The sequence below is a fragment of the Anomaloglossus baeobatrachus genome, chromosome 2 (assembly GCF_048569485.1).
Source record: "Anomaloglossus baeobatrachus isolate aAnoBae1 chromosome 2, aAnoBae1.hap1, whole genome shotgun sequence".
NCBI classification, from domain to species: Eukaryota; Metazoa; Chordata; class Amphibia; order Anura; family Aromobatidae; genus Anomaloglossus; species Anomaloglossus baeobatrachus.
This window is the reverse complement of record NC_134354.1, coordinates 609,168,558-609,182,831: the sequence shown is the minus strand read 5'-3', so window position 1 is coordinate 609,182,831 and position 14,274 is coordinate 609,168,558. Positions and strand designations below refer to the sequence as shown.

Here is a 14,274-nt window from a genome sequence, read left to right as displayed (position 1 = left end):
CCAGGAGGGTGTTAAGAAATCTGAAATCCTACTCTTGTTTGAAAGGTATTAAGTGGAATTTGCTTCTACAGTCATGTTCTTGTATTCAATAGATTCATTTAACATGGTCCATTACCTGGGATTTAAAAGCCTGTAATTCCACTTGAAGTTCATTGATTTTTTCTTCATTTTTCTGCAATTGGGACTGGGTCTCTTGGCGAATTGTAAATTCTTCTTCGTACTGCAAAGCACAGAAATACGGTGTCATTTTTTTTTTTAAATCCACGCTTCAAAAAAAATGCTTTTTTTGTTTTCATTTCAGCAGACGAAAAGAAAGAGCGAGGTGTCTGCTGACTTTAAAGTAGATGATACAAAAGAAAATCAGAAAATGTTTTTAGTACATAAAAAAATAAATAAAATTAGAGTATTTAGTAGGGTTGAGTAATAAGATTCATAGTAGAACGTGTAGCGCCCACATCGGTCAGAACTCTGAGGCAGGCACACGAGTGATGGCATCCTGGGCGCCTCCGATACTTCCGAGCCCTACGCGACACAACATGGGAGGCACCCGGGATGCTGCCATTCAGGAGCTCGATAAGGATGGTTGCAGGACTCTAGCCTGGCTGACACCAAGTAGGAGATTGCCTAGTAATCCCCTGATGTTAGACATAAGGTGACTATCGGTAAGTAAGGCTGCTTTCACACTACGTCTTTTTAACATGCGTCCTGAACGTTTTTTTGCTGCAAAAGCGGATCCTGCTTTTACAGCAAAAAACGCATGCAAACGCATGTGTTACTTTGCAGGATCCTGTCACTGGATGTTTAGGGGCGGGCATTGGAGTCATGTGATCGGGAGTGATGGGAACTAAACGTGCCAGACTGAGAGCCGGCTTCTTACAACTGCGGAGGTTCGTAACCAAGGTAAACATCGGGTATACTTGCTTGGATACCCGATATTTATTTTGGTTACGAGTGTCTGCAGCTGCTAGGAGCCGGGCTCCCTGCACACGTAACCAACGTAAACATCGGGTAACTAAGATAAGTGGTTACCCGATATTTACCTTGGTTACGAGTGTCCGCAGCTCTCAGGTGGAGGAGAGGGAGGAGAGAGATAGACTGATCACGGGGCTGGTTTCTGTGCATGCTCAGTAGAGCAAGCAGGATCCTGTCTATCAGCATGCCAGCGTTCACCTGCGTTTGCATGCTGTTTAGTCAGGATCCAGCAATTTGCAGTATTTGGACGCAGCTCAAAAACGCTACAAGTAGCATTTTTGAAAGATGTTAAAAAACTGCAACTCGCTGGATCCTCACTATAACGCACGCAAACGCAGGTGAACGCATGTTAACGCGAGTCCATTGCAAATGCATTGAAATGAAAACGCATTTGCACTGGATCCATTTTTGCGTTAAAAAAACGTTCAGGACGCATGTCAAAAAGACGTATTGTGAAAGCAGCCTAAGCTGGGCTACACCAAGGCCTGTTGCCATACATTTCTTGTTTGTACGTAGAACCCCTCATCTGTACAGATTTATGCATCATTAACAATCCAATCATATCTTTTTGACATTGGAAATTTTGTTTTTTAATCATTGGGTCCAGAACAGAGATAGAATTAAAACCCCCAGCCCCCCCCCCCCCCAAAAAAGAAAGAAAAAATACTTCACAAGACTCCAGGAGACTGCTATTGAAAAGTACTATCCATCATTTGAAAAAGTGATTGTAATTAAAGTTAACAAGAATAGAATATGTCCCTGTCCAGTGGGCAGGAAGATCTTTGATTAATGGTGGAAATTGCTATCTTGGTAATGTGGGATATCCTGCAACACTTCATTTACTAATCACATAGGCCGGTTTCTTAATATTAAATGGATATTTTCCTATTATATAGTATTTTTCCTGTATTTATTATACTGCACTAGATATCAGTGATTCCATGGGGAACTGCATTATATACAAGGGGCTGCTGATAAGTCTTCGGCTTTACCCAGAAAGAAATGAGATAGGATGATTAAACTTTACATTTATTCCACATGCTCTCCACTGATGTTAGCATACTTCTTACATTGGTATTCTAAATTCTGTAAGCCTAGCAAAAAGAAGGATTTCGGTTGTGTCTCAAACCAGGCATTCGTAGCAGCCATGGCATCAGAAATGGTGTGAAATTTGGTACCCTTGAGGTGTTTGAGGTTTGGAAACAGATGATAGTCGGAGGGAGCTAGATCTGGTGAATAAGGTGGGTGGTCAACCAGCTGGAAGCCCAGCTCTGCCAGTTTTGCCGTGGTCGCTTGTGCAGTGTGAGCGGAGGCGTTGTCTTGTCGGAACAAGATTTCTTTAGACAACTTGCCACACCTTTTGGCCTTCAGAGCTGTCTTCAATTGGTCCAAAAGTTCAATGTAATACCTTGCATTGATGCTGGAACCCTTTTGAAGGTAGTCCACTAGCAGCACGCACTCCTTATCCCAAAACACAGATGCCATCACCTTAGTGGCTGATTTTTGCACCCTGAACTTTTTTTAGATAAGGAGAACCCCTGTACCTCCACTCTTTTGATTGCTCCTTGTTTTCTGGGTCATACAAATAAATCCAGATCTCATCCACAGTGACCAGTTGATCCAGGAAGTTCTTATCAGTCCTGAAACGCTGACAAATGGACCGGGCGTTTTCACTCGCATGCTTCTCTGATCTGTTGTCAAACATTTAGGGACCCACTTTGCAGATAGCTTTCTCATGTCCAAATGTTCATGGATAATGACACAAACACGTGGAAATCACGGGAAATCCCCATGATGTCTGCTATTGCTTTACCTGAAATTCGTCAATTCTCCAGTATGAGGTTGTGCACAGCATCGACGATCTCCGGACAACCACCACCACTCTCGGTCATCTAGGACATGCCTCATCATTGGTGCTGAAGTGGCCCGATTTAAATTTAGGAACCCATTTCTTAACTTGGGAGTATGAAGGGCATTGATCCCCAATGTCTGCAACATATCACCATGAATATCCTTCTCGGACTTTTCTTGCAGATACAAGAATTTTATCACTCCTCCGCTCTCAGTTGCTGTGAATATCGCATAAGACTGCGCCATTTTGTATTACCGCGTACATAGAACACTGTTGTCATAAGCAACAAACACAATTTTAAAAGCATATATTAGACACATAAGGCTTTCATGTGATGTAATATTTGTTACCATAGAAACAAAAAAAGATCACAAAGCCAAAGACTTATTAGCAGCCCCTCATATATACAATTTCATGTGACCTTTGTATTCAGCATTGCTGGACAGGGCCATGTTTTTTTTTTTCTTGTATTAGATTCTTTTCTATCCAAGGTCACTGTATAAAAGTATTTTTTTTTAAAGGATACATATCTGTACGTGTACGGTTTTGGTATAAGCTTGAAGAGAAGAATATGGTACAGATTTGCCCAATTCCAAATGAACGTACTACTAAAGCGAACCTGTCACCTCCAAAAACGCCATTTACCTGGAGTTATAGGGGTAAATCTGCAGATAAGTAGTATATAAATCATATCTCGTAGCCTTACTGAAGCAGCAGCTTTAGGGACAAAAAGTTATACTCTTACTGCAGCTCCTCATTTTCATTTATTGGGACAAAGCGGTTAGTCACTGCTCACTTGGCGAATGTGTTGTGATAACTGCCCCTGCACAATGATTGGCAGTCTGTTCTGCAGAGTGTCTGAAGCACTGATGTGCAGAGCTTAATGTCAATCAACGTGCAAGGGACACATTACAGACATCTTCACAGCATTGTGCCCAGTGACTAAAGCAGGGATCACACGGTCGTAGAACATTTAATAATTCTCTGATGCAAAGACAATCGAATGCATTATTCTAATGACAATAGTCTCAAACTCTGTTGGTTTGGTATACAATATACAAGGTATTTTTTGCACTAACACTTTAGTTATAATCAAATAGCTTTCACATTTCATCTGGGTAGTGTTTTATTCTGTACTGGTTTAGTTAGCCACCAACCCTTAGGTCTTGTGCGCATATGCTGCATTTTTTGCCGCATTTTTGCATTTTTTGGGTGCAGTTTTGATCCCAAAACTGCATACATTTCCTTCCCCTGCAAAGTCTATGAGATTTCATATTTGCTGTGTGTATGTTGCAGCTTTTTTTGGCTGCGTCTTTGTGGTGACCACAAAGATGCAGCATGTCAATTCTTTCTGCGTTTTTGCCAGTTTGAGCCCTTCCAGTCAATAGATTTGACTTAAAAAATGTTGTAAAAAAAGCAGTAAAACGTGGCAAAAAATGCATGCTGAGAGTGTTTTTTTGGGACCAAAAACGTGCATCTTTGTGGTCATCACAAAGACATAGCGTGCGCACATAGGCTAACTGGATGCACAGTCATCAAATTGCTACTTAACTACAATCCCTCCCCCCCTTTCTTTCCTTAGGTGGTCAGCACACAGGACCACTTGATTACCAGTGGCTCCACTATCACATTAGCGCAGGTGTCAAATCTATATTTATAATCAATTATATTTATTAATCCTAAGGGAATCACTGCTCAGTACTATACTATGAGTGTAGCTTCTGAAATCTAGATAGGACACTGATCAGTATGCAATACGTGGGGGGGTAACTGTGCACTGAGCCCCATAGCCACAACAAGGGTGCACCAAAGCCCCCTCATTTGCATGTTAAATAGTTTTTCTATGCCCACTAAATGCTAAGCTGCCGGTATGATGAGGGCTAAGTCTCCTGTATACTTGTATAGGTGATTTAATAAACATTTTAGGGTAACAGACTCCCTTTAAACCTTATTTACCTACAGATTACAACTGTATCAGCAGGTAACTATTTGTGGGGGTGACAGATTACCTTTAAATAGAGCACATAGCTGGTAATAGTAGTGAATAAATAAAGGTCACCTTATAGTTTTATTTGAATTCAATCATTTTCTCTTGATCAATTAAAAAAAACCTAAATATCTAATAGAACTAATTGCTGCTAAGATATAAAACATGATGAAACTGAGTGGGTGATATTTCACATAAACACAAACACATCTACCCCTATATAGGCAAAGATGTGAATGTGGACAGTGAAGAATAGACTGACAGCTGGCAGAACCATCTCCCTGGTCTCTGCTGCCAGCCATGTTCCTGGTTCACTACACAGTCAGGATTGTGCGGGCGATTTATTGTGCACTATTTTTTTTAATGCTGTATACCAAAGAAAAAGCTAGGACTTTCCCTGTTGTATAGATTTTTTTTGGCATTGGTTACATTCTTGCATAAATTGTTATTTAACTGTAAGAGTACTCTCTTAGTGGAAAGTGCATGCTTTGGGCGACGCACCTAAAATCAATGTATGCGATATGTTCCTATAAAATAACCCTGTTCCTTCTTCAGATAGGAAATACAAGATAAATACGCTTCACTCTATGCCCATGACATTCTGAATCATACAGACAGATTAAAAACAGAAGAGATTAAGTCACATATTGTAAAAATAAATCTCCAATAATGAAGAGGTTTCACTGCATTACTGTCTCATTGTGGAGAAAAGAAATATCCTGCAGAGTTTCCAAGATTCATGGGAATTGAAAGAACTGAAATGCCAAAGACTGAGAAATCCATACTGTGTTTATTTCTTAGGATGAAAGTAAATTGGATATGATAGACGGTGGTTCAAGTGAATGTTTCGTGGTAAGGTTATTATGTTATGTATGCCTGAACTGTAGAGAAAATAATGGATGGCGCATAATATTAAGTCATGTTCCCAAATCCTCTGAAACAGAAAACAAAATATCTATATAAAATATATATATTATATATATCTATAGTGCCAGTGAATTCATGTGATGAGCCATCCATTGATTCCCCAAATATTAATCCTTTCCCCTTCTTAGGACTCCTATGTATCCATCATTCAGGTTACAGGTTATAATTAACTTTTCAGGTTATTAATATCTGATCATTGTGGTCTTATTTGTGCCCTTTTTATGTATCCCGACCCGGTTGTTGCTTTTTTTTTTCTTTTTCATTGACATTACTAGTCTGTTTTTAGACGAGAAGGGTTTTCCTCTTTCCACTTTATTATATGCTAATGTGGGTATATTCCACTTTTTAGGCTGCGTTAAATGTTTTTGATTGCATGTTTCCCTGCATTTATTGGTGATTTCAGTAAAATGAAATTATTGAGATGTGCCAGGATTGTGCTGGGTGTATATTCTCTATTCTGCCAGGATTGTGATGGGTGTATATTCTTTATTCGGATTTAGATGTGCCAGGATTGTGCTGGGTGTATATTCTCTATTCTGCCAGGATTGTGATGGGTGTATATTCTTTATTCGGATTTAGATGTGCCAGGATTGTGATGGTTGTATATTCTCTATTCGGATTTAGATGTGCCAGGATTGTGATGGTTGTATATTCTCTATTCTGATTTAGATGCGTCAGGATTGTGATGGGTGTATATTCTCTATTCTGATTTAGATGTCCCAGGATTGTGATGGGTGTATATTCTCTATTCTGATTTAGATGTGCCAGGATTGTGCTGGGTGTATATTCTCTATTCTGATTTAGATGTGTCAGGATTGTGCTGGGTGTATATTCTCTATTCTGATTTAGATGTCCCAGGATTGTGATGGGTGTATATTCTCTATTCTGATTTAGATGTGCCAGGATTGTGATGGGTGTATATTCTCTATTCTGATTTAGATGTGCCAGGATTGTGATGGGTGTATATTCTCTATTCTGATTTAGATGTGCCAGGATTGTGATGGTTGTATATTCTCTATTCTGATTTAGATGTGCCAGGATTGTGATGGGTGTATATTCTCTATTCGGATTTAGATGTGCCAGGATTGTGATGGTTGTATATTCTTTATTCTGATTTAGATGTGTCAGGATTGTGAGGAGTGTATATTCTTTATTCGGATTTAGATGTGCCAGGATTGTGATGGGTGTATATTCTCTATTCTGATTTACATGTGCCAGGATTGTGATGGGTGTATATTCTCTATTCTGATTTAGATGTGCCAGGATTGTGATGGGTGTATATTCTTTATTCGGATTTAGATGTGCCAGGATTGTGATGGTTGTATATTCTTTATTCGGATTTAGATGTGTCAGGATTGTGATGGGTGTATATTCTTTATTCGGATTTAGATGTGCCAGGATTGTGATGGGTGTATATTCTCTATTCTGATTTAGATGTGCCAGGATTGTGATGGTTGTATATTCTCTATTCTGATTTAGATGTGCCAGGATTGTGATGGTTGTATATTCTTTATTCGGATTTAGATGTGCCAGGATTGTGATGGGTGTATATTCTTTATTCGGATTTAGATGTGCCAGGATTGTGATGGTTGTATATTCTCTATTCTGATTTAGATGTGCCAGGATTGTGATGGTTGTATATTCTCTATTCTGATTTAGATGTGCCAGGATTGTGATGGTTGTATATTCTCTATTCTGATTAAGATGTGCCAGGATTGTGCTGGGTGTATATTCTCTATTCTGATTTAGATGTGCCAGGATTGTGATGGTTGTATATTCTCTATTCTGATTTAGATGTGCCAGGATTGTGATGGGTGTATATTCTTTATTCGGATTTAGATGTGCCAGGATTGTGATGGGTGTATATTCTCTATTCTGATTTAGATGTGCCAGGATTGTGATGGGTGTATATTCTTTATTCGGATTTAGATGTGCCAGGATTGTGATGGTTGTATATTCTCTATTCTGATTTAGATGTGCCAGGATTGTGATGGGTGTATATTCTTTATTCGGATTTAGATGTGTCAGGATTGTGATGGGTGTATATTCTTTATTCGGATTTAGAGGTGTCAGGATTGTGATGAGTGTATATTCTTTATTCTTGTCCATTAACCTGTGATGCTACATCCACTGTTACATGACTTTACAATTATGCGTGAATGCATGCTTTGAGATCCTGATAATTACATTTTGGTTTACATTTTGCTTTTTTTATGGGAACCATTCATATGTGGTCAAAAAATTATCTATGAAAGGGGTTTTGCTTTTTTCACAAAGTAAACCCCAAAAGCTTACAGATGTGTAAAATGTGCTCATCCTCCACAGATTTAGCATCATCTCTCTGACGCTGCGCAGCACTCTGGTTTGTCTGCCACAGTGACATGTCCACAGCTTGTACCACTGCAGCAGCCAATCACTGAGTTTAGAGGCTTGTGCCGTCTAAATCGTGATTGGCTGCAGCGGTTATACAAACTGTAATTGTAATGTCACCACTACATCCAAAACAAAGTAAACCTGTGGCAGAGATTCATCACTGGACCCAGGGATGGCAGGTACCATCTGGCCTTGTCACTTTACAAAACTTCAAGGGTACAGGGCTGTTGAAAGTAGAAAACTCCATTAACAAATTGAATCAGATAAAAAATTAAAAAAATATTAACAAAAATAAAAGAAAAAATCGTGGAAATAACAGTTGTGTTACCTAACATGTAGTCAAGAGTAATGACCTAATGCAAAAGTTATAGCTATGTAAATCAGCAATCCCAATTAGTTAGTGTGCAAAAAAGCATTAAAATATACTCCTTTATTAATATAGACCTAAAAAGAGCAACGTTAATTACTCTAATACAGCCAAGTCAGACTCATAAAGCCATCACTATCTACGGTGAATACACCATGGCCACTTAGGTCAGCCAATTAAAGGACATACCCAACAGGGGTCCTATCTAGTGATGGCCACAAGAGAAAATAAACAAGAAAAAAACCAAACAAAACCAAAAAGTGATGTTGCTGTGGGCAAAGGACAGTGGTCCAATTGACAAAAAAACACAACAAAAGAAATAATACCTAAAAAAACAAATCAATATGCATTCATCTTCCTGACAGTGGTCAGTCATACAAATACGTTAATAACACAATAAATTTTCAGGTATTAGAAAAGGAATGGTCTCACCCAGTCCCTTTTCGTGTGAGGTCATGCAGTCTCTTGATCCCAATCAGTAGAGTCGTCCACCATATACTGACCCTACCACTCCTTGGGTACAAAAAAAGAAATAACTGCTGCCCCAGACTTCCGTCCTCACGAGGACGGACCACAACTAGGTCTCAAGCTGGACCCCTATGCTGACCCTGATGACATCCCGACGCGTTTCGTCACTCAGACTCCTCAGGGGACATAATAATTGTCAGTCAGGTCCTTGTTGCCAGCCCTCACCAAACCATAGTGTCAGAGGACACTATGGTTTGGTGAGGGCTGGCAACAAGGACCTGACTGACAATTATTATGTCCCCTGAGGAGTCTGAGTGACGAAACGCGTCGGGATGTCATCAGGGTCAGCATACGGGTCCAGCTTGAGACCTAGTTGTGGTCCGTCCTCGTGAGGACGGAAGTCTGGGGCAGCAGTTATTTCTTTTTTTGTACCCAAGGAGTGGTAGGGTCAGTATATGGTGGACGACTCTACTGATTGGGATCAAGAGACTGCATGACCTCACACGAAAAGGGACTGGGTGAGACCATTCCTTTTCTAATACCTGAAAATTTATTGTGTTATTAACGTATTTGTATGACTGACCACTGTCAGGAAGATGAATGCATATTGATTTGTTTTTTTAGGTATTATTTCTTTTGTTGTGTTTTTTTGTCAATTGGACCACTGTCCTTTGCCCACAGCAACATCACTTTTTGGTTTTGTTTGGTTTTTTTCTTGTTTATTTTCTCTTGTGGCCATCACTAGATAGGACCCCTGTTGGGTATGTCCTTTAATTGGCTGACCTAAGTGGCCATGGTGTATTCACCGTAGATAGTGATGGCTTTATGAGTCTGACTTGGCTGTATTAGAGTAATTAACGTTGCTCTTTTTAGGTCTATATTAATAAAGGAGTATATTTTAATGCTTTTTTGCACAAAAGTTATAGCTAGATAAAACATAAAGGCTTCTTAACTCGTTATCAATAAGATAGTTAATGAATGTTTAAGCTCTGGGGTCCATGTAATTGACCTTACTAAGGTTCTAGGATCCACTATTCCTATTTATGTGCCCAAATGATGTGAAAAGAAGCCTGAATGAAGGAATGGCTATGCGTGAGGGCTGCTCACTTTGACACATTACCCTAAAACACCCAATTCTCAATGTAAAACATGGTGCTAGCTCTATTACAGGATGGGAACGCTGCTCTGCAACTTTCATGATGCACACTATTTTACACCTATGAGAGCAGTAAACTACTGACTACAACTATTATTTATGCCCATCTCTTTAGAAAGCTTCTCTAAATTGTCCACATTGGAGGCAGCATGTATCCGCATATTCATTATATCAGCTCATGTAGTGTAGGGCACAGCAGTAGCCTCTTATTTTCTACTCTCTATACATATACACAAAATGCTACACACTTTTTTGGTCATCTCCAGGTATCTTTCTTCATATTCTTCTGTCTTAGCTTTGTCTATACAGCCTTCTATAAAAAAAAAATGAAATAGACAAGACTCCAGTTAAAAATATAAGGCGCGGAGCAGCAGCTGTCAGAGCTTCAATATTCCAGCTGAGCCATTGATGGTAACACTTACCTAGCAAGTAACTGAAATCCACATCTAATCTTTTCCTGTAAGTGAAATCAGGATCTACACCGCTACGATGCAGCACGACCTGGGACACACACTCTTCTAGGATTTTGAAATACTGAGGTCTTAGGGGAAAAGAAAAGTATGGTTAAATGAGATTATATAAGTGGAGAAAAGAGAACTTATTGGGGGAGCGCAATATTGGACACACGCCTAGAATTGTATATAAAAAGGAATAATACGATAGCAGTCAAATATGTCACATTCAATAAATTAATTATCGCATGTCCTTGAAAGTTTGCACCAAAGTTTTGCCACAAATTAAACTTATTCTACAGAATAACTGGGATCCCCCTCTTATTCCATCAGAGGTCGAGGGCCCACCATTCCTCAGCAATCCAGTATCACAGTGAGGAGGAGGTTGAATGTAGCGGTGGTCCAACATGTCCGGTGTCTACTATGCAATATCTATAGGGTTCATGAAAGCGGTTTCCATCTGACTGACATTACACGGAGTAGCAGGGTGTATGTTTGAGCTCAACTCCATTGAAACTCCTCAGTACAGTGATGAAAAATGGTGGGGATCAGGACCTGTGGTCTAGTGACCAGTTTTGGTCTCAGTGTTTGAACCCCACAGCAATCAGGATTTCCTGTAGAAAGAAAATATATGGCAATTGTGGGACAATCCCTTCAACCCTAGAACGCATACCTGGAGCCTCGCAGGCCTGCTAGGTTACTTGTTTTCTATGGTAGAGTTCTATGGTTGCACATTCTAGGGTTAATATACAACATAGAGTACAATTCTTGACATCCAATTATACAGTCCGCTAATCTGGCACTAGTGTCACGATCAGTACTCGAATTTCCTTCAAATTGGGGGAAACAAATTTCTGTCCACAGGGTCATAACTCCCTCACTTAGCCCTACCTTGGATGAAGTACACCTCCTGCCCAAATATAAATTCATATTGTGCCAGTCTGCACGGTGTGTAACGTGCATTGCCGTAAAGATATAGAAAAATTGGTGCACTCTCCTCCACAACGAACAAGGCAAACCTTCTACAATTAGAGACAATGTAACACTAGTCTCACTACTTTCCAACACAATACACCAAGAGTTAGTACAGACGCTCATGGTTCCAGCATTATTTCTTTTAGTCTCTATGAAATGCGGAAAGAAAACAATCAGTATGGAGCTACCATGAACAACGTCTACAAATTTGACAAGAACCAACACTCCCTAAAATATTGGATATGAGGAAATGCTGCTGAGAGTGGTCACAAAATCTATAGGCAGAGAAACAAACTGCATTAAAATCAATCATTCCTGTTGTTAAATTATTAAAAATAGTGTGGCTGATGCTCACAGGGGACACGGCTGGAATATATTATCCAGGTAAGAAGTGGATAATCCAATAAAGCACTACATTGTGAAGAATGATTTCATTCTGATGCCACAACACGCGATTCTCCCAGCTCCTCTGATCAGTAAAATCTGCATGCAGCAAACACATTGCAATTAATCCTTCTAAAGATCCCTCTAAACTGCAGAAATGGAAAGGCGTCTGGTTTTCAGAAGTGACGAGGTCACAGGTGCTTAGAACACAATACAGACACTATACAATAAAATCAATGTATTACTGTAAGCCTCTCTCTAAGCGTGGCATTTATCTGCTGTCGTGAAGGGAATTGCTTTAACTTTATTTCCCGATTATTCTGGCATTATGTACTTGTGCATGCATTATGGCAACTAAACTAATTATGCAAACCGTTCTATGCAAAACCAGGAGTAATGAAAGGCAAATATGGAGAGCATGTTCAATCCCGCGTGTCGATTATTAGCGATAACAGCAAAACAAGAGAAAACGGCGTCATCATGACAAATATTTGTAATAACAGGATTAAATCTATTTATTACATTGACATAACCAATGAACTCCAAATTAAATGCCCGAAGATGGAAAATAAACCATCTGAGAGGAGGATAACGGCGCTGCCGCCGCTTATTTACATAGAGGTAATCCAAATAATTCCCCATAATAGCGGTTCTTGTGTCACATTTTATTGCAATCACGTTCCTATAACGCATAGAATATCTGTAAATGAACGCATGGTGGGAATGGTGAAGAGACGGATCACATTACAAGACATCTCCGAGAGCCGGCTTACACTTTCTGTAAACAGAGTAACGTCTGCAGCATCAAATATTACTAATAAAGAGAGAAAATCACTATTCCATAGCATTGACACAAAGGGAATGTGTTATCAGAAAATAACATTGTTTATAGGTAAGCTGTTACGTGTAAAAATGCTATTAACCTGCAGATATTGGGTTAATCTGCAGGTTAATAGTGTTTGAACTTGCCAGTCACCTGCACATTGAACCTCGCTGCCCGGAGGAAAATAACTGTAATCCCCCCGGCAGCGCACCAGTTTCAGTCATGGAGGTGGCGCCAGCTCTGGTTCAGTCACCGTTCTGTGTATGGAGGGCAGCAGCTGAGACTTGCAGGCGCTCAGTATTACAACCTGCTGTCAGTCAGTGAGGGGACGCGGTTACAGCCGCTGCTTTAGATTCACAGAGCAGCGACAGAACCAGCGCCTCCCCCATGACGGAGACCTGATACTGGCAGGAGGATTAAAGTTAATTCCCTCCTGGCAGCATGGTTCACTGTGCAGGCGCTGGGCATGTTTCAAACACTACTAACCTGCAGATAAACCCCATATCTGCAGGTTAAAAGGGGATATCCGGCTTATTTTGCTTTTTTTTATTATTTACTCTATTGGGCTACATTGGGGCAGGTAAGTAGATAGTGACCACTTACCTGCCCTGCTGTCAGCCCCTCTCCCCAGGCTCAGAGGGGTCATGTGACTGCTCCTGCTGTGATTTTGCTACTTCCGGTCATTTCATGTCAACATGGGCAGGACCATGTTGACATGCAAATCTGCCACTGCATGTTGCAGCCCTGCTGGGAGAGTACAGTGCGATGAGCCCCGCCCCCCTCCCTGTGCGCTGCTATCTGTGCCCTGTATGTGCTGGACAAACACAGGGTTGCCCTCTCTGTCTAGGACACAGTAGCGCTGTTTGCCTAACAGTGTCCTCAGCTCATTATGTTGTATGGTGCCCGGGCAACTGTGACCCCACCTCCCCCGTGCGCTGTCTCTGTGATGAATGCAGCCTCCCGTGCTCCTCGCTTCTGAATACAGTCAGAAGCAGGGATGTCACCTGACACCAGCGAACAACAGCACTGAGCTCTGTATAGGACACTGCAATCATCACAGCACGGAGAAGAGACAGCATGCTGCATGGGTGAGAAGGGAGAGCGAGCAGGGGGGAGGGGGCAGAGAAGAGCGTGCACGGCTGACAGAGTGGGGGGGGCAGAGAAGAGAGTTCATGGGTGACACAGCAGGGGGGCAGAGACGAGACTTCATGGGGGTGAGAGACAGGGGAGTGCTGAGGGGCAGAGGAGACAGTGCAGTGAGAGAGAAGAGTGCATGAGGGGGATTATGTATAATATATTATATAAGTGTGTGTGTGTGTGTGTGTGTGTGTGTGTGTGTGTGTGTGTGTGTGTGTGTGTCCATCCTATAGACTCACATTAGGGGCTATATATAGTTTTCATTACATAGTATTCATTTATCTATCAGGTGCTGGGGCAGTATACAGACAGGGAATGTGTGTGCAGGGGGCGGGGCTGCACAGTGAGGCCGGGCGGTGCCAGCTGTGACTGTGGGTTTAGCAGTCAAACATGTCATGTTA

At 40.9% G+C, this 14,274-nt stretch overlaps 1 protein-coding gene across 2 annotated transcripts in view; it reads right to left on the bottom strand.

The window, feature by feature from the left end:
* The window catches only part of DIAPH3 (diaphanous related formin 3), a 979,498-nt gene that overhangs the window by 529,261 nt on the left and 435,963 nt on the right, over nt 1-14,274 (bottom strand). For both annotated transcript variants that reach the window (XM_075336836.1, XM_075336837.1), the window contains exons 13-15: nt 10,525-10,643; nt 10,351-10,415; nt 116-220 (exon numbers count right to left, since the gene is read on the bottom strand). In XM_075336836.1, coding sequence (XP_075192951.1) covers nt 116-220; nt 10,351-10,415; nt 10,525-10,643 — 289 coding nt within the window. The remainder of the gene's footprint in view (nt 1-115; nt 221-10,350; nt 10,416-10,524; nt 10,644-14,274) is intronic.